The 20603-nt window shown below is 49.3% G+C and overlaps 1 protein-coding gene across 2 annotated transcripts; it reads left to right on the plus strand.

Annotated features, from left to right (window-relative positions):
* The first annotated feature begins 1742 nt into the window (after positions 1-1742).
* NDFIP1 (Nedd4 family interacting protein 1) lies at positions 1743-16743 on the plus strand. Of its 2 annotated transcripts, none has more exons than XM_061348158.1 (8): positions 1743-1946; positions 9880-9967; positions 11111-11241; positions 12482-12569; positions 12740-12864; positions 14227-14293; positions 14675-14780; positions 16593-16743. In XM_061348158.1, exons 1-7 carry the CDS (start codon positions 1908-1910, stop codon positions 14776-14778), a joined length of 642 nt encoding a protein of 213 aa, XP_061204142.1. In that variant the 5' UTR covers positions 1743-1907; the 3' UTR covers positions 14779-14780; positions 16593-16743. The 2 variants fall into 2 exon arrangements, with proteins under 2 accessions (XP_061204142.1, XP_061204137.1); XM_061348153.1 differs by having other exon boundaries at positions 1750-1946; positions 16570-16743.
* The last annotated feature ends 3860 nt before the right edge of the window (positions 16744-20603 follow it).

Genomic DNA, 20603 nt, shown 5'->3' on the forward strand with positions numbered 1-20603 from the left:
AGTGTCGATGATGCGCATAGTTAATCACCACTGTGGCTATAGCCTTAGGGCTATAATCCCACCTCAATAGCAAGTAAATCTGTGTGTGTCAGCAGGACAGCTTCTTACTGCAGGGAGATTCTTAGTGCAAATGGTGAATGTTGTGGAAAGGTGAAACCAGAGAGGCTGTCAGTGCCTGCAGCTCGCATTCCAGCTCCTTCAAAGGTACCTGTGTTGCAAGAACCGTGCATTCTCCTGGTGTCTCCAGCATTTCTCAGGAGTTGCTCTTTGAGGTTATTCCTGGCTAAAATCCTTTATGATTTCTGCCTCTTCTTCAACACAAGAATCGTGATGTCCATTCATCTCACTAAGGCAGCAGTGAGCCACCTAGTCCTGCAAAGGCAAAAAAAGGAAACATGCAACCTGATTACGGCCCTGAATAATGAGCATCAGAGCACGTATTTATGACTGAGGAGTTCAAACCCATGTCTTCAGGTTTAAATGCTTCCGACTCTGAATTTGCAGCTTGGAATCCCAGGGGGGCTGATTCAGCCTTCCTCATCCTAAAGCTGATATATTTAAGCCTCATCAACCTTAGGGACTGATGTGGGTAGTTCTGCACAAGGCTGACTATAGCTGAGCTGTGCACGTAGAATATAAAGGTTACACAAGCTGGGAAGTCTCCTCACCAGTGCAACATTCAACACAAAACCTCTCTGAATAAACCAGGCTCTATCTCCGTGTGGTTTGCTACGCGTGCTTCTTTTGGACTGAGGTTTCAAATCTGCGATGCCATCTGCTTTCTGTGGATATGAAAGATCTGATGGTGCTCTCGGAGGAGTTGGCCAACATCTCGTGTTTGCTTCAGCTGCAGCGCAGCATGTCGCAGGCCTCTTCTCTGCCTGTGTGGATACGCCGCTACGGATGGCGGTGCAGGCACGTGTCAGCACCCTGATGGGGTGTTGCTGATGGGCATAGGTAGGGGTACGTATGGCCAAGCCTTGGTTAATGTGGCTTAGGACGGTGCTGGTTTCTGTGGGTGCCCTGGTGTATTCTTGCTGAGGTGGCCTTGTTTTTCAACATGGGTTTATTTCAATTTTCTGACTTGGTGGGTTTCACAGAAGCATCATAAAATCACAGAATGTTTGGGTTGGAAGGGACCTTACACGTCACCTAGTCCCAGTGCCCCTTTAGGCACTGGAGCTGCTCTCAGGTCTCCCCTTCAGGAGCCTTCTCTTCTCCAGGCTGCCCCAGCCCAGCTCTCTCAGCCTGGCTCCAGAGCAGAGCTGCTCCAGCCCTCGCAGCAGCTCTGTAGCCTCCTCTGGACTTGCTCCAGCAGCTCCACGTTCCTCGTGTGCTGTTGGCCCAGAGCTGGACCAGAACTAGCCAGAGCGCAGCAGAGGGGCAGAATCCCATCCCTCCATGTGCTGCTCATGCTCTGGGGATGCAGCCTAGCACACGGTTTAACACATTCTATGGAAGCTTTCATTCTGAAGAATCATGCATGAAGTTTCATAATATATAACATATAATCTATAATAAATTGGTGCACAGTTTGTGCGGTCACTTCTGCAGCTCCCACAGGCTGCCGGCCCACAGCATCCCGGGGGCAGAGGAGCACCGGGTGCCCCGCGGCCCGCTCCGGGCCGGCTCCGGTCGCTCTCCGGGTACCAGCGGAGCCGGCCTGACCCCTGCACCCAACGCCGCTCCGGGCTCCCGCTGCCGGCAGGCCCCGGCCCCGCAGGCGGGCGGGGCGGGAGGCGGGCGCGACCGAGCGTGACGGGCGGAGGGCGGGAGCGAAGCCCGCAGCGAGGAGCGACCCGGCTGCCGCCTCCTGCGCCTCCGCAGCGCCCGTCGGGAGGCGGCCGGGCAGCGCTGCCGCCGAGACCCCATCTCCGTGCCCGCTCGCCCTCGCCCCGCCGAGCGCCATGGCGGCCGCCGAGCCCGCCTGCGGCCGGTACCAGCAGGTGAGGGGGGCGCCGCGGCTCCGTAGGCCGCGCCGGGGGGGACGGGGCCGGGGGCGAGGCCGGGGCCGGGCGGGGATCCTCCGCCGCTCCCCGCAGCTGTGCCCGGGAGCTCGGAGCCGGGGGGCGCCTCAGCCCTGGCCCGAGGCCGGGCGCGTCCCAGGGCTGTGGGCCTGGGCCGGGCCTGCGGGCGCGGAGCCGCTGCCCCGCGGCGGGGAGAGGCGGGGAGCGGGGCGGTGACCGGGCCTGCGGCCTGCGGAGGCCTCGGTGCCCGCTGGGGCGCGGTGTGCCCTGCCGGCGGGCGGGCCGCGCTCGGGCTGCGGAGCGGCGGCTCCTCCTCGGCTGTGCAGCGCCGGGGCCTGGGCGACCTTGCGCGCAGGCGGCGGTCCCCGGCGGCTGTTGTCAGCCCGATCCCCGCGGTGCTGCAGGGCCGCGCCGCCGCGGTCCCAGCCTGCAGGTCGAGCCCCGAGCTGGGCCGGGACATTACGGTCAGCTTCAGTTCATCGCTGACTTGGGGTCCCCGCTGGCCCAGAGTGAAACCCCCGCAGGCCAGAGACCGGCCCTACAGAGCTACCTCATAAACGCGGGGCTGTTCTCCCTTCCCAGCCTCCTGCGGGATTGGAGGTGTTCTGTCAGGAGCATCAGCCCCATGGAAGGGGTTTGGGCCCGGTTGGATCCCGCTGTGTGACCCGGCTCCTCTGGTTGTATTCCTGACGAGCAGATGCGGAGAATTCATTACATAAAGTAAGGGAGAAATCCCTCAAAATGGTACGCAGCACTTTTCCTGCTGATCCAGGGTTCTTTGTAGAAATCCCTGTGCCATGACTTTGCCTTGGGAGCACTGTCAGTGTGGGTAGGATCTCTCCAGAAAATGAGATTCTCTTCAGAGGTTCACTTCAGCACACGAGATGCAATATTAGCCTTATTGTGCCAGCTGGAGGCCTCTGGGTTTTGCATACTAGAAATGTAAAAGTTAAGTAAAACTCGGGCTTTTTTCCATTGTTCTCTGCAAAGTAGATGTTTGCTTATGAAGACAAATCTCTGTTGCTGTTCTTGGAAATGGCAGGTACAAATAACCAGGTCTTCACTAATCGCCTTTCCTGTCAGAGCCCTGCTGTTGGCATTGACCCCAACAGACATCTTCACAAGTGTCTTTTAAAAGGCTCTTGCTTTGTGTCCCATCGCCTGGAGCCCATGGAGAGGGGTGACAAACGTGCCACTGCTGAGCTGCTCTTCAGTGGTGCTACCTGCCCCATACGCACAGCCCTGATCTCCTTACAGAGCAATGTGTGAAGCTGGCGTTTCACCAGCTCCTGTGGACACATCAGGCAGACAGAGAGCAGAGAGTGCTGGTGCTATAGAGCTGTACAGGTCACTGCAGAGAGCAGGCTGTGCCCCGGGGGTTTTACTGCTAATGCCAAGCAGATCATGGAGGCCCAGGAAAGCAGTGGTGTAACTGGGGTGCACAGTCAGAAACTGCCCTGTAAATATGTTTACTTTTCTGTAGCTGTTTAGAAATCGATTGTTTTTCCCTTGACCTCTGCCAGAACCCGGGTATTTCATAGAATCCCAGCCTGGTTTGTGTTGGAAGGGACCTTAAAGCTCATCCAGTTTCAGCCCCTGCCATGGGCAGGGACACCTTCCACTAGAGCAGCTTGCTCCAAGCCCTGTCCAACCTGGCCTTGAACACTTACTTCTGGTGGTTTAATGTGTGTTACTGCTGAACCAGCTCCTCATGCTTGTGTAGCTCCCAAAGCCCTGCAAGCTGTGAAACTAAAGATGCAGAGTTGGTATTTAGATGAAGAGGAGATGAGAAGGTGGGAGAGTCTCCCCAGCACTGAAGGTGTTTCAACAACAGCTGATCCTTGCTGTGTGCATGGATGTACAATGAATGAATGTACCGTGTGCCAGTGAAGACAGACTTGTAGTGATTTGATATCTGCATGTGTGTACTTTCAGAAGAAAAAAGTTGATGGTGATGAGGGTGATCAGACCACAGCAGGGGTCGAGAACTGGGTTTGAATCTGGCTGTTTCTTCCACCCTGTTCCTTCGCCCTGTAGATGGGGAGCGGGGGGTGGCCGTGCACCCCAGCAACCTCTTTGGCTGCAAGCTGGCAGGCTGTGTCCGTTCACCCACGCGTGCAGTGATCCAGGGCTGTGCAGTGGCACATGATCTGTTCTCGAAAGCTAACTTTCCAGCCCATGTGCTCTGTGCAGGCATTAGATAATCTGATAAAAAATAGCCTGCAATGACGCCTTCGGATGATGTTGCAGTCTGATCTGAGACGTTGAGGAAGTGCAGCTTGGTGAAGAATAAAGCTAAAACTTCAGAGAAAGGATCTCAGCTTCCCCCAGCCCTTTTCCATCAGGAGCACAGGCTGGAGCAGTGTAACCAGGGCAGACTGCTGGTTTCATTTCCTCCTGGAACCTGGTGTCCGGGTGATGGGGCTGAGCTTGCTGTAGATGGGAATGGGAGATGTCTGGAGGAAGGAAGGCAGCAGCACGCCCTGGTGTCGTTATTCTGGGCAGTGCTGTGTTCCAGAAAGGGACACTGGGAGGCTGTTGGCATTTAGACCTGCCTCTGGGGAAGCTGTACAGGGATGTTGTTAGGATTAGGTGGCTTAAAGCCTTTTGGGCATGACCTGGATTGTGAGTTCAGTGGCAGAACTGTATTTTGTCCTTAGAATAGAAACCAACCTCCATGCTGGAAAAAATAGCTAGGCTTTTAATAGGTTTATTTACACTGTGTGTTCACCGCAGCTTGCTTTTTACTTGAAGCCTTTGAAGATACGTGTGATGTACGGGAGTCACATAAACCCACCTAGAAAATGGTGGGTGTGTTAAATAGTGAGGACACATTCCTTGCTGAGTGATATTTCTTCCTGTTCCATTTGTTGAAGGCTTACATGGATCCTAAATCTCTTCATAAGGGGAGGTGTCCATGGCAAACATAAGAAAGATTTTGAGTTCCTTTGGTTTTCTTTTGGTGAAACTGCAGAAGAAATACACTGCTGAGGATATAATGTGAATGCAGCTTGAATCCATGGAGGACCACAATGATTACTTACTATCTGGGAAGGCTGGAGTGAACCAAGGAGCCAGTTGCCACCTTGTGCTTACCTTAAGCTTGTATTTCATTTTTTCTGTTGAAGCAGTCACGCGGATTGAAACTCAAAGATGAGAATATACCAAATCTTTTAATGTCAGCAGTTACAATTAGTGGTGTCGGTGCTGTTCGTTTCCTTGGTGAGGTGCTTGCAGCATGCAGGAGATGTGCTTGCTATAGATACAAGCAACTGATAAGAACGATAAGGAAATGTCCAGAGTAGGTTGTTTTCAGGTTTTTTTGCATTCAGACAAGCAGAGTGGGAGATACCCATTGGCATAAACCCAGGAAAGATTCCAAAAAGGGTTTCAGAGTAAAGTGATGCTCTTGCGTTCTGCTGCAACCGATAGGGACCACACGCCTTGCCTGGAGCTGCCCAGTGACCCGCCCAGAGTGTGTTGAGGTGACTGAAGTCTCGCTGTTTGCCTCTGAAACACCCACTCCTGTAGGCAGCAGTACCTGTCAGGTGAGGCTGAAAGGCTTTAGTGATTCTATCTGAAGAAGTAATTGTGGAATTAAGATATAGTCCATCTCTAACAGGGCTCGGGAGAGGCGGTGAAACAGGAGTTGTCCAGTGTCGGAAATAGCTTGTGTAACAGGAGAAAATAGCCGTGCAAACTTCTAAATAAAATATTATCTTAGGTATCAGGATTCTTCCCTGTGAGGGTGCTGAGGCGCTGGCACAGGGTGCCCAGAGAAGCTGTGGCTGCCCCATCCCTGGCAGTGCTCAAGGCCAGGTTGGACACAGGGGCTTGGAGCGCAGGTTTGTGCTGGCCCAAGTACATGTTTGCAGTCCAGTCAGACCAGTATAGTTCCCTGTTTGAGCAGAGCTGTTTCCCAGGGCTGAGGTGTATTTCCATGTTGGCAGACCATTAACTGCAGTGAGTCAGTGAAAAACATCCTTGTGAGCACGGGTGGTATTTTGATGGACATCAAATATGTTTTGCTTTGTGGTGTTCACCTTGGTAGCTGGGGAGGTCATTGCAAACTGACCCTTCAGGTGGATGCTCCTGTGGGTTCCTGGTCCTTGTCCGTGCATCCCATTGTGTGGGTGCAGCTGTGTGCTCACTGCATGGAATGTTTTGGGAGGGGGAGTGAAGGAACGGTTCTCAGTCCTGTGCTAAAATGAAGTTGAAGCTGAGGCTGGCAGAGAGCTCAGGATTCGCTCCCCAGAGCTGGGCTGTGCTCAGGGCCCAAGGGAGAATCCATTCCCCATTGTGAGGCCTGGGCAGGAGCATCAGCATCTCCCGGTGCACGGAGGAGCCAGGGAAGGGTTTGCTGGGACTGTGACTGCTGAGTGTCACTGCAGAGCTGACAGCACTGTGGGGCTGGGGTAGGCACTGTCACTCCTCGGGCTAAATGAACTGGAGGTGATGACAGAGAAAACAGTTATTTGCTCATCAGGGAGAGGCCTGATGGATGTGGGCTGCCTTGTCTGACAGCTTATCAGTGCTTATATCTATTACATATATATTACATACATGTCTGACAGCTTATATGTGCTGTTATTCCTGGTGATTAATAAGGGGATGGTAAGTCATGGGAGTCAGCAACAACATAGGGCAGAAGTCAAGATTTCAAGTCTAGGGAAGTAAGGAAGTATAAGTGAAAATAATTCTCTTCTTCAGAGTTGGCAGCAACTTGCATTTGCTTCCACAAGGCCAGAGATACGGAAGGAGAGGAGGGCCATGAGAATGATCAGGGGACTGGAGCACCTCCCTTATGAAGATAGGCTGAGAAAGTTGGGGCTGTTCAGCCTGGAGAAGAGAAGGCTGCGTGGAGACCTCAGAGCAGCCTTCCAGTATTTGAAGGGGGCCTATAGGGATGCTGGGGAGGGACTCTTCATTAGGGACTGCAGTGACAGGACAAGGGGTAATGGGTTCAAACTGAAACAGGGGAAGTTTAGATTGGATATAAGGAAGAAATTCTTTCCTGTTAGGGCGGTGAGGCACTGGAATGGGTTCCCCAGGGAGGTTGTGAATGCTTCATCCCTGGCAGTGTTCAAGGCCAGGTTGGACGAGGCCTTGGGTGAGATGGTTTAGTGTGAGGTGTCCCTGGCCATGGCAGGGGGGGTTGGAACTGGATGATCTTAAGGTCCTTTCCAACCGGAACTATTCTATGATTCCAATAAGGGATGTTGCTATGGGAGTGAAGTGTAACCTGTTTGTGGGCAGGCTCTTGCTGTGCTGGAGTACTCCCAAGTTTAGTAGTGGTGCACATTTTAACTTATTCTTAGCATTTGGCTTGCAAAGGTGATGATTCCATTGCTCTGAAAACATCGATCCTGTTGCCTTTTAAAACAAATATCAGTCCTCTTTCTGGCATTCGCCTGAATATCTGCCTTTTGAAATCTCAGAGAAACCACAGTAACAACAAAAATGGGATCTGATCAGGGTTGTCTTCCTCTGTTGGATTTGTGTGCTGTTCTACCTTATGTGCCAGACATAAAATAAGAACTGAAATGCAGTAAACACGGATGATCTGTGGCTGGGTTAATGTATTATTGATGATCTGTTGCTAAGGCGAAGCTTGTAGTGATGCTGAATTAGTATAAAGAATATGTGCAAAGGGCAAGGGGAGGTTAAAACCCCCCAGGATCTAAATCTGTGTCAGCAGCCCCGGTGCCAAGTTCAGCAAATTTAGAAGAATTAACAAATATATTCATTGGAAATGCTTTCTGAAAGTTCACATGGGACTGTTTCAAGACAGAGAAGCTGTGGCTGCCCCATCCCTGCAGTGCTCAAGGCCAGGTTGGACACAGGGGCTTGGAGCAAGCTGCTCCAGTGGAAGGTGTCCCTGCTCGTGGCAGGGGGTTGAGTTTGGATGAGCTTTAAGGTCCCTCTGAACGCAAACCAATCTGTGATTCTGTTGATTCTTTTGTAAAGCCTCAAATACAGGAATCTTGCTGTAAAAGCTAAAATCCATCAGTAAATCGAAGAAAGAAGACCCACAACCTCAGCAAACCAGGCATAAGTCAAACCCTGCTTTCACCAGGTTCTCTGGGTTCTGAAGACTCAGCAGTGGCCCACGGGGGAATCAGCCACGAACCCGAGTAGTGTGGCTCAGTGCATCCCTGGTGCTACGTGGGGCAGACAGAGCATGCGACGCGAGAGCAGGGCTGCACCACACGAAGCCTGGTGATTCATTCTTCCTGCCACATGAACCCTTGCTGCTTTGCTAATAGGCACTTAGTTGAATTTTAGATGGCTGGGATCATTAAAAAGGCTGGCAGGCATTTGTGTACATTGTCCATTAGAAGAAAAAGCTGTTTTCTATAACTGTACCTCCTGCAGCCTTGAGCTGCACTTCCAAAAGTTAACTGTGTTTTTTGTGTCATTACCTGGATTGGAATGGTTTGAAACCAGCAGTAAGCTCCGCTCGCTTTCTCCCACACAACATTGGTGTAAAAATAGGCGTTCCTTTTTACTATTGAAAGAAGAACCTTGTAAGAATTCCAGTGGTAGGAATTAATGTTCCACTCAATAATCTGTGTCCTCTTCCCTTTCATCTCTCCCAGTGTTGTCACATCTAGTGCTTTCCTTCCCCCTCCTTGGTGATTGTGCTTTTAAGCTGTATATGTCTTCTTTCTTGCAGACATTAGGGCTTTAGTTTCTGCCACCCCTTCACCAGGTGAGGGGGTAGTGCAGGGAATGCAGTATCCAAAGTGTTCTGATGTGTTGGAGCCTTTCCTCCTTCACTAATAGAGTGGGTTTTGCATCCAAACATCCAGTGAACTGTGCTTCGAGCATCTGAGAAGGGTTTGGCTTTGACTTTCACAGAGCACATGGATATAGTCTGGGCTTTGCTGTTAGGCAGTAAAAGGAGTGAAAACCCATGACACACAACAGTTATGTATGAAACAAGCCCTTCAGTTAGAAGTGTGAGCGGATTTTGATTTTTTTCCTTATAAGTCATGAAGTAAAACAGGAACGTATTCCCACCCCCTGACCCCTTGCATTAAATGCTTGGGAAGGACTTGAATAGCAGCATGTCTCTCCAGAGGAAAGAAACCAAAACGTCATGGATGGCTTCAAGAGTAGTAGAGTGGGTATATGGGAGGGGTAGATCAAGGAGATGTTAAGGAAGAGGTTGCAGGGTTATTCCTGTGGTGATTACAAAAGAGAGTAGTTGGTGAGATGATGAGAAAAGGAAAGAAGAAGAAAACATCATTAGGTGGCAGCTGATTTACAGATTCCTTTCTGGTGGGTTCTGCTTTGGATGCTTCTGCCCTGGTATTGCTGGATTCTCTGGCCAAAGCCTGTGTTCACGTGCCTGCTTCATGCAAGTGACACTGTGTTTGATAAGCTGTGTGGTTATTTATACAGAGCCTGTGGGAGGCACAGTGCACAAAATAACCCATCTCCTTTTCAGTCATGCAGTGTGAAAGGTTGAAAGGAAATGGCAAGATCCACACTTGTATGTATCTTTATGTAATGTATCCATGGAAAAACCCTTCCTTAGCAAAGCCACAGGCAGCAAGGGAGTCTTCTGTTGGGTATCTCATGGTGTCCCTTCGGCTAAACCAGGTGTAACTGCAGTTCCTAAGCAGTGAGCTGAAGAAGTGCCAGGGGAATGGGAAGGTACTGAAAAGATGTGTGCTGCACTTTGCCAGGTGTGTGAGGATACGACTAAAACCACATTAAAGCTGAGATGATGTATAGATCATTTCAAGTGGGAGTGTTTGGAGGGAGGCTCAGCTGCTTCTCATGTGTCCCATGGTGCTGCACAACAGTTGTCCAACAGAAGTCTGTTGTGTGCAGTTAAAACTATGGGGTGATTTCACAGAGCTTGGGAAGCCCCATTAACCTCTCTGTGTGTGGGTCTGTTCAGCTGCAGAATGAAGAGGAGCCAGGTGAGACTGCACCCGTGCTGAATGATGCCCCTCCACCTTACAGCAGCATTTCTGCAGAGAGTACAGGTACATTTCACTTACAAAGCAACGTTTGCTCTGCTCTTCTTCCTTGCTTGTTCTCCTTGTTATTGATGGGTGGCATTGCAGCATCCTTGCCAAGGCTGCAAAGAACCAGAATTGATCCAGAGAGACTGCTGTTACTTGTGGTTTAGGAGGTGCACTTTGGCTACATTCATCTGATGTCATCCCATCAAGTGGCGGTCAAGTTACATTTCGTGGTGTTCTCAGCAGGTTGAAGACAGTTAAAAATCAAAGTGCTGTGAGGATTTGTGGTTCCCCTCTCATTATCTGCCATTTGGATAATGCTGTGCACCTTCCAAAAAGGGCTTGTTACTTAAAAGGGATTAAGAATTCACTCTTACTGCAGTTTTCAGTAACTAAAGACTGTCCTAAGGATTATACTTCTGAATCATCACACTGTCGTGTCCCTAATAGCTTTCAGCAAAGCAGCTTGGTTTGTGTTGGTTATGTAGCAGAGCATTTTGGCTTAGGTAAATCTCTTTTTTTTTTTTCCTATTTTTTCATAGTCAACTATTCAGGTAAGATTTGTGAATCAAATGTAACATACTGTCAGGGTCTGTCAGCCAGCTATGGATAGAAGTTTGGATATTGTATTTATCAAGCTGCCTATTGAGCATCCTGCCTTGGTACAGTCACCACGAAGATGTCCCGTTAGTTCTAGTTCTTTAGTGCATCTCAGTGACTGGGGCTCAGAAGTGTGATGTCACTTATTCCAATCCCTTTTCCATGCAGCTGAAAACTATTTGGAGTCTCTGTCTGGAAAGATTGGTCACCGGTGGGCTGAGGCTTGCAGTGAGCCTTTCACTCACTCAAAGTCCTTGGATTTGAAAACATGACTACTTCTGATCATTGAAGTCAGGAGAGACACAGCATGTATCGTTGTTTTAAACAGGAATAGCCAGGCCTGTTACACTGATACCCAGAGAACTGCTGTATATCAGATAAGGTGCTCCCATGTTTTCCACTTTCTGTTTTGGGATGGCAGGAGGCTGGGAGGGAACAGGAGGGGCCGGATCTGACAGCCTGGGGTATTGACGTCTTCTGAAGTCATCCAAAGCACAGCTCATTCCCAACACGGTGTTCTCGGGGAGCCCACAACTTACCTTCTTTATACCCTTTCTTTTGCAGCTTATTTTGACTACAAGGATGAGTCAGGATTTCCTAAGCCTCCATCTTACAACGTGGCCACAACACTGCCTAGTTACGATGAGGCAGAGAGAACCAAGGCTGAAGCCACAATCCCCTTGGTTCCTGGAAGGGTGAGTACACTCAGCCAGCTCCGTGTCCTTCTCGTTGCTGGTGGAGAACTTCTGGTTTAACTCCTGCTGAGCAAGGGCCATGACTTGTGTTTGTTCTGAGCTTCCTGGGGTGCTGGTACCACACGCTCCCAAGAGCCTGGGGCTAATCTGGGGGTTTTTCTGCTGGTTATTTTTATTATCTGTAATTGCCAGTGTTCCTGTGGGTGGCTGTGGTGATGTAAACACCTCTGCAACGCCAGCATCCAGATTAGCTGGGCACGCTGACAGGGGAGCTGGACTGCGTCCCTGGGCACTGCCACTGGGGCTTTTTAAAGGCTTAGGATTAACTGTTCAGCGTTGATACTCCTCCTGCTTACTTCGTTGACTGCCCCAGAGGTCAGTGTAGCTCATACAAGGATGGGAAAGCCATTCTGTCGGAATAATTAGTTTTCATTTGTTCTGGGTTTTTTTCCAGCACTCTCCCTTGTCCAGCCTCTTCCTCTACCCCTGCATTACATGGCCACTGCTTATTATGCGCCTTCGCAGAAGCCAAATTCTTTGCTGAGATGACAATTTTAATAGCTTTGATGAATAGAGGAGTTCTTTACAGTGAGACCAAGAACAGGCTGGGTCTTGACTATCTTAAAAATATTAGAAATCATATTATGTATATAATATTTCATGCTCTGCATTGTCTCAGGATGAGAAGCATCCTGCTTACATTTGTAGCTCTTTGTGATTTAGGATTCCCGCCCTCTGCCCTACAGGGGACTTTTCATAGAATCCCAGCCTGGTTTGGGTTGAAGGGAGCTTAAAGCTCCTCCAGCTCCAACCCCTGCCACGGGCAGGGACCCCTTCCACTGGAGCAGCTTGCTCCAAGCCCCTGTGTCCAACCTGGCCTTGAGCACTGCCAGGGATGGGGCAGCCACAGCTTCTCTGGGCACCCTGTGCCAGCGCCTCAGCACCCTCACAGGGAAGAGCTTCTGCCTAAGAGCTCAGCTCAGTCTCCCCTCTGGCAGGTTCAAGCCATTCCCCTTGGCCGGTCCCTACAGGCCCTTGTCCAAAGCCCCTCTCCAGCCTTCTTGTAGGCCTCCTTTCTTAAATGTAAATGAAGCATTTTGGATCCCTCTGTTGAACGCTGCTTTCTGAAGGCTTTGCAATTTGCTGTCCCTTTCTTGAAGAGCCCCATGCAGAATTTGTAGTGCTGTATGGACTGGTCTGACATAAATCCACCCATGTCTCATCTCCCTTGGATTTGCAGGATGATGAATTTGTGGCCCGGGATGACTTTGACGACACTGACCAGCTGAGGATAGGAAATGATGGCATTTTCATGCTGACTTTCTTCAGTAAGTCTGTGGGGGGGCTTCCCCTTTTTTCAGGCAGTGAGCCAAAGTAGCTGGAGTTATTTTCATGCTTAGGTTTATGCAGCACTAGCAGAAACCTGTGCGCAAAGGTTTTATGTTTGATTTGGAATGTAAAGGGGATTTGACCTGCTGCTTTTCTCCTGCTTTCTCAGTGGCATTCCTCTTCAACTGGATTGGATTTTTCCTGTCTTTCTGTCTGACTACTTCAGCTGCAGGACGATATGGGGCCATTTCTGGGTTTGGTCTGTCTCTCATTAAGTGGATTCTTATTGTCAGGGTAAGTTGTGTAGTGCAATCCCATGCACATCGACAGTTTATCTCGGTTTTATCCCCCTTATGCTGGTTTGCTGAAGTGGATGGGAGAAGCCCGCTGGTGCCCTCTGGTGCGACATGCCTGCGGCACAAGCAGGAGGGGATAGGAGGAAGCACACTTCTGTTTTATTTCCATCTAAACTCGGCATATCCGGACTGTTTATACATCCACTGTGCTCCCCGCTACCGGATCACACAGCAGAGGAAGGGGATGACTGGTCAGAACTGGTTTCTTTTATGGGAGCCTGGATTCAGAGAAAGGCTGACGTAGTGTTTCTAAAACTCGGAGGAGGAGAAAGAGAAACGATGTTGGGGGAAAGCAGGAAGGGATCAAGATGTGCTGGTGCTGAAGGAATGGGGGAAAAAAGGCAAAATGTTTTTTGGAGGGACTGGGAGAAAATGTTTCTGTCAGGAAAGCTTTATTTGGAGCTGGTGGTGTCTGTGAAAATGGCACACAGACATCCCAGGCTGAGAGCCTAAATTGTAAGCAAAAAGGCTCATTAGGTGTGCATCAGTAGGGAGCATTTGGGTTAGGGCTGTCACTTCATACCTGATCTTTTGGGGCTAGGAATTAGAATGTGTCCATACAGCATCTGTTGACTTTTCCTGTAGGAAGTGGTGGTACCAGTGGTGTTAAGAGCTGTGCGCTTGATTAAGAGGTGTGGCAGCAGTAGGTGACCTTACCTGTGGATGTGATTGAAACTCTGATGACAAGCTTATCTTTTGTTAGGTTTTTAAACTTGAATAGAATGAAAACAAAAAAAAAACCCTGCTGTATTTACCACTGACACAATGAGCTGCAGTGCTCTGATAGTGTCAGTGCCTTTCAGTCAATGGGCAGTAATTTTCTCAATAGAAGATCCTGTCAGAGGGTTCCACAGGTCTGGGGTTTCTTTTTCAACTGGACTTTTGTTTGCTGTGCTGTCCTACCTCACACTGTAATTAATGCACTGCTGCAGACCTGGTCTTCCCTTTCACAAACTGCAGCTGTGGTTTACAAGCATCAAAGATGTATGGGAAAATAGGCGTATTTGCCCAGTAGTGTCTTAATGCTGCACTGACTGCAGGAGTTTATGGCTGGGCATTGTTCTGTTCCGTTCCCCTTGGTTAGAGTTGGCCTGATGTGTATGGAAAAACCTTAAATGAAAGTTTGTGGAGGTGGCTTGTTCCCTGCAATTGGTGCAGCTGATGAAATGTGGTGTTCTATAAAGTCTCTTCTGTGCACATCTGGGCTTGATCTGGTTACTGCTGAAATGGGTGGGAGCAGATTTGGATTCAGGCACTTCCATGCGCTCTAACTTGTATGTATGTATTTTTTCCCCCCCAGTTCTCCACCTATTTTCCTGGTTACTTTGATGGCCAGTACTGGCTCTGGTGGGTCTTCCTTGTACTAGGTGAGTGTTCAGCGGGAAGAAGGAATGCATGCTTAAAAACTGTTGTCAAGTGCAGTTTGGGCTTTACTGGCTGTTCAGATATGTGCATATTGATATAAAAGTGAAATGTAACCCTCATAGAACCCTTCCTCCTACTGAATGGCTTCAGGGTTTTAAAGGTACACACAAACACCATCCTCTTGTTTTCATTTCTTGGTGGCAGCATCCTGAAGCACTGAAAGATTGGGTGTCGTTGCTTAAAAAACTCAATTATCTTGAATCTAATCAGCTATTGTGCATCCCAGTGACAAATATCCCTCTCTATTAGTAATACTGGGTTGAACTGCTCCCTCTAACTGAAGGAGCAGCACCTGTGTTAACTGACGTGGTTTTTCCATCCAGGTTTTCTGCTGTTCCTCAGAGGGTTTATTAATTATGCAAAGGTTCGGAAGATGCCAGACACCTTCTCCGCTCTCCCCAGAACCAGAGTTCTCTTTATTTACTAAAGGTAAACTTCCTGCTTTCCTGATTTTGTTCTCTTTTGGTTTTAATTCTCTTTAGTGACTCTTTGAGGCTGGGCTTTGCTTTGAATATGGTTTAGGCAGCAGACAACAGTTGTTTCTTGGTATCCCGTAGTCAGCTCCTGTTGTGGCAGAGTCCAGACTGACTTGGTGGGGAGCAGAAGAATACTTGACATTTCTCCTTGAGTTTTTGCTTTGAGGAATTGATATATTCGTTAGATTCCAGGACGTGAATTGTAAGAACAAAACCTCTGCCCCTTGGTGTTGCGCTGTATTTGGCAAGTGAATCTTTCAGAAGAAGCCACATGCCTGAAGCACGTGGTGTGTCCTGAACGTGAGTAAAGGTCACAGAATGTTAGAAGATTGTGCCAGTGTCTTTGGCTTATGCCCCAGACAGAGCCATTTGTGTGGATTTTGCATTCTGCTTGAATTTTCTGCCAAGTTCCTGAAGAAATAAAGCTCCTGCACACCTTTGCTTGTTAGAAACCCCTCCTGCATACTAGAACATAACACACTGTCCTGCCTGAACATCCTTCAAAGACCTTAATGCCTAAAAGTCTTTCATTCTGAGGCCAAACCTTAACTTTGCTGCCTTCTTAATGGGACTTTAAAGAAGGAGGCTTAAGTAGTTGAACCCTTCTAGCATAATTTCCTGCTTACAGCAGATAATGGCCTTACATTAACTGTCCCTCCCTGAGGGGAAGGAAATCCTGTTGCTTCCCAGATGGTGAATGCAACATGATGCTCCCTTTAGAAATATCATAATAGCCCTAGATTTCCCCAAGACAGGGTTGAAGCAATTGCAGCTGGGACAGTGGCATAAAGAAAGCAAACAAGCCCCAGCTTTAAATTGGGGGTCATTAAATCGTTCAGATTTTAAAACTGAGGCTTGATTCTTCCAGATTCGCTTTCCTTTCATTAGAAACTGCAAATTGCGTAAGATTCTGCTTCATTTCTAGGCTGTAATGAGAGCAGGCCACACAAACCAGCCATTGTGCGGTGTTTTCCAGCCTGAGTTTTCCACTGGTGATTGTGTGTAAAAATAGTTCAGTCCATTTATTGAAGTGTTTCAGTTCTGTTTAACACAGTCATGGTTTACAGCCTCCTCCAGGATTTGTAATATCCTCTCGTATTCCTGCTGAGTCACCAGAGGGTTTCTTTCCCCCCGCTGTATGGTCACGTAGCGTGAGCGTTTCAGCAGCAGCTTTATCATCTGCAGTTTGTTCTCATTGAAATTGTGCTGCTTTACTGAAACTTATCTTTCCGTGGAGGAGGAGAGGAACAGTTAGTGCCAACCAGCAAACACCAACTGGTGGAACTGAACGGAATGGTTAGCCTGGTGTTCACTGTTCATCCATGTGTGCTGGTGATGGACGTGACAAGAGCAAGGGGCTTGTGGTGGGTCTTAAGCTTAAACAGTTCCAGTTTAGAAGCAGAGGATGTCTCTTTCAACCCAGACACTTGATGGAAAGATACAAACCTCACCATCATCCTGGGTGGATGCTGCAATTAAAGGCAGTCCAATTTTGTTCTCATAGTACAGTGTAATTTGGTACATGTGTATGTTTAATGCTGGTGTTTCTAAGAGCCTTGTCTGGTTCAGTGCCTGTTTTCCCCTGAGGAGTTTTAACTCTTCAGATGCGCACAAAAGCACTGAGCATTTTGCTAGAGTCATGTCATTGTGTACTGAGATACTTCATAAGCCTTTAGACATCCTGCACTCTTTGTGAACTACATCCTTCTTTATCCAAAATAACAATCTAACTATAGTTGCAGTATTCAATATCCTTCTCCAACAGATGTTTTCTGGCAAATGTCTTCCTGCATTAGTGAATTCTCCCTCAAGAAGCAACAGGACACCTGCAGGAAGTGAATCAAGACTCTGGAGCAGAAGAAAAAATAATCACCTGCTTTAAAGTAACTCAATAAAAGTACTGTTCAAACAGACAAGGAGAAGCATTTCTTTCTATTTGTTTCTAGGTGTAAAGTTTGAATAATTAACGCAGAATTCTGTAATCATTGACTCATTTAGTGGCTGATGTTTGAAAAAGCTCTTGCGGTCGAGTCTGTGACGTGCTAATAAAGCCTTCCATGGGTAGTTCTGTAGTGAGCTTGGTAGCGTGAGCCCTGGCCCTGGAGCCAGCAGGGGACAGACTTGCTTTAGTTCCTCCTCTATCCTGGGAGCTGGCCTGGGCTCTGCTCTAGCCTGTGCAGTGCTGCTGGACAGAGGGGTGGCCTCAAAGATGGGGTGGTGGCCTTGAGGTTGGGGCGATGGCTCTGTTCTGGTCACACACCTTATCCAGCAGCACCTCTGCTGCCGTGGCCAAAGCAGGTCTCTGGTACAGGCTCCTGAGGGCTCATTGGCAGAGAGCATTGCTTTGAAGGCAGCACAAGTATTACGTTTTTGATAGTCTATACTCTCAATGTTGTAGGATACTTTACTTTCATACTACCTACTTTTTGGATCTCTAGGGGTTTTCACGGTACACATTGGTAGTGGAGACACGAAAGATGATGATGCAACTTTGTATAAAAAATGACCTTGCAAAACAAAGGCCTTTTTTCTTTCCCTTTCCTTTGGCTTTGGGACTTCGGAGACAATTCCTACCCCACCTGTAATTCTTGCTTTTCTAATTTGTGTTAGCAGAGACTATGATGCGTTCTAAATGTAGATTTAATGTGCACTCCTGTGCTTTCTGCCGAGCAGCAACTCACTTCGGAGTTTTACTATGTTAAAACTGTAAATACAGCAGAACGTTAATAAATGTCACTTATGTAGCACTTCTTGCTGTAGAGCAGTGTTTAATTTGGGTTCAAGCCTTCGTTGCACCTGATCATTGTTTACAAATGCAGATGCTGTGTGGGAATTCCATTGCTTTTGTAACACAAATCTCCAAGGTGTCTGTCTCCCCTTTGTAACCAGGTTTCCAAGTCCTGGTGCCAGCCTGGAATTGGTTGGGTCCATACAGTTTTGGGGCTGTCTTGGATTATTTTGGTAGTTTCACATATAGACCTCATCTGCCTTGTGGAGCTGTTCAAGGGTTTGGTTCATGGCTGAGCTGCTCTCATTTATAGTCTTCACAAACAAACAGGCTGATGGAGATAGATGGGGGTTACACAGAGACTTCCTTTTTAAACCAGAGTAAGTGTACGCAGAGAGAATTATTAAGTTTGTCCTGTGAAGCAAAACCTGATGTGTTTGGGAGCTGCATCACATTTGCCCAAGCTTGGTAGATGAGGCTTGTGCTTGCTCTCATGGAACCTGGGCCTTATTTAGGATGTGAATATTTGGCATTCCTGCTTTGTGGCCGAAGCTGCAGGCCCCTGCTGCTCATCATCCCCTGCAGACAGTGTTCAGGGCACATGGTGGGAGGTGCAGCCAGGAGCGGGTGGGTGACGGGCTGCAGCAGCCCATGTTCAGTGTGTGTTAACACCAGCTCCAAGCTCCAGTAATGACTGTGGGGCTCTGACAGCTTGGTCCCATCTAGGTGGCCAGTCTGTGCTCATCATCTGCAGTGACCAAATGCACACCTTCGGCCCTTCCACCCCCCGGGGTTGTCTTCTCCTTCCACCACTGTAAATCTGCAACCCCTTCCACTGGAGCAGCTTGCTCCAAGCCCCTGTGTCCAACCTGGCCTTGAGCACTGCCAGGGATGGGGCAGCCACAGCTTCTCTGGGCACCCTGTGCCAGCGCCTGAGCACCCTCACAGGGAAGAGCTTCTGCCTAAGAGCTCAGCTCAGTCTCCCCTCGGGCAGGTTCAAGCCATTCCCCTTGGCCTGGCCCTACAGGCCCTTGTCCCAAGCCCCTCTCCAGTTCTCTCCAGCTCTTTCCTTTGCTGCTGGTGCAGGTTATTCCATGGCAACTCTCAAAATGGCTAAAACTACTTTGCATCAGTAGCAGCCTTACGCAGAAAAGCTCGGCTGTGGTACAGAGGAGTCGCTTTTTCTCGTGCAAATACCAGCTTGTTTGTACATTGATCTCAAAACCCTATTTTTCAATCATTTGAGAGTTGCTTTAAGGTTTTTCCAGGTTTTTTTGAAACCTTATTTCCAGTTCCCATGAAAGAAGGGAAAGGAACCCAAGGGGAGAAGGATCGGGTAAATGGAGACCAGCACGTGCTGGAGGAAATCAAATCTGCCCATGGAGAAGGTAGGAGCACCACGGAGGAAACGAATGGGATCTGTCCATTGTCCCTGCTCTTCTGCTGGCTCTGGTCGAAGCTTAGCCCCCAGTGGAAAGATCACTGCTAATTTCTCCATGTGAAGTAGAGGATTCTGCTAAGGAATAAAACCACTGGAGACCTCCAGGTCCATTCTGCTTTATTTTCCAAACTGGGGAATGGACAAAAAGCCCATCAGGGAAGGAATCTACCAGAGTGTGCGGGGTTCAGCCATTGTTTAACGTGAAAGAGCAATCTCAGGATGTGTCCTAGAAGCTTATTTTTAAATCATAGCACTCACACAGACACAAACCCTCTTTTGCTAAGCTTGAGCAAGTAAATAAAACCTAATGGCAATGGATATAACTAAAGCAAAAGGCAGGGATCTGTCCCCAGGGTCTGTAGTGCCAGGAAGGGTCTGCACCAGGAACCACAAGTTCCAGGGGGGGTTAAACACCATCCATGTCCCAAGGCCAAGTGGAGTGAAGCACCAGGGTGCTCTGGAGTGCCTTTGTAAGGATGGAATTACTCCATAGAAGTTATCCTGAGTAAGAAATCAGTGTTTCCAAAATATCCATTGCCCCTTGGTGAGCTCCAGTGGGCCCCTAAACTGTAACCTCAGGTGATGCTCAGCTGGAGCCATCAATGCCACCAGGAGATGGTCTTTGGAGCATGCTCCAGGCACAGTGGGCAGCCTTGCCTCCTGCCCATGGGCATCACACCCAGCAGCTGCAGGGTCTGGAGGCAGCACGAGGGGCTTTGTGGGTCAGAAAGCCCCATGCCCACAGTCCCACAGCCCATGGGCAAAGAGGGCAGCAGATCGGAGGGCCGATGAGGACAGAAGTCCATCTTCCACCAGGTTTTGTGTTTGTGTTTGTTGTTGCTTTAACCAAAGGGGCTGGAGCTCGGTAATTAAAGGCTCAGTGCCTCTAATTGGAATAAGTTTAAACTCGAGGTCAAAATCCCTTCTGGCACTTCCTCTGCCTAATAACCACCAACAGAAATCAAACAAATCCAACTGGCTCCAGCCGCTCATCTGCACCCAGCAAAGGTCGCGGTGGTGATAAGGGAGCGCGGCGGCCGCACGCAGCCCTGCATGGAGACAGCACAGCCCAGCGCCGAGGGTGCAGCACCCAGCCCCGCTTGGGGCGGGATGGGGCAGTGTCAGTGCTAGGGGATGAGTGACAGCGGGTCAGCCCCTGGTTGGACCCGTGCTGGGGATGGAGAGAGAGAGGACGGGGCATCCCGTGCCAGTGCAGTGCGTGGGGCAGGGATGGGAGCGTTCAGCATCGCCCAGCGCGGCGGGTCCACCACAATCCCAGGGTTCTTGGAGCAGGATGAGGAAACCGAGGCTGCGGTGGGGGCTTAAAAGGAGGGTTTGTAACCGAGTGGTAATCCCCGTGTGCCTGGTGGTGCTGAGCGCGGTGTGTGCGGGGCTGCACCCCCAGCCCACCCACTGCTGCGCTTCCTGCCACCGCCGGAGGTCACTGCCCCTGCCAGCTCGCCATTTAACTGCCTAATTATGCCCTAATGTGGCCTTTAAAGTGATCTGGGAGGAGGGAAAGAAAGAGAAAAGGGGTTGCAGATGTGCAATGGTCAACACTGCGGGGCTGGGGTGCAGCGAGCGTGCGTGCGGCCATCTGTCCCTCC

Source organism: Neopsephotus bourkii, unplaced genomic scaffold (genome assembly GCF_033783945.1).
Source record: "Neopsephotus bourkii isolate Nb327-2 ecotype Australia unplaced genomic scaffold, CSIRO-AGI_Nbou_v1 NB_52, whole genome shotgun sequence".
Classification (NCBI taxonomy): domain Eukaryota; kingdom Metazoa; phylum Chordata; class Aves; order Psittaciformes; family Psittacidae; genus Neopsephotus; species Neopsephotus bourkii.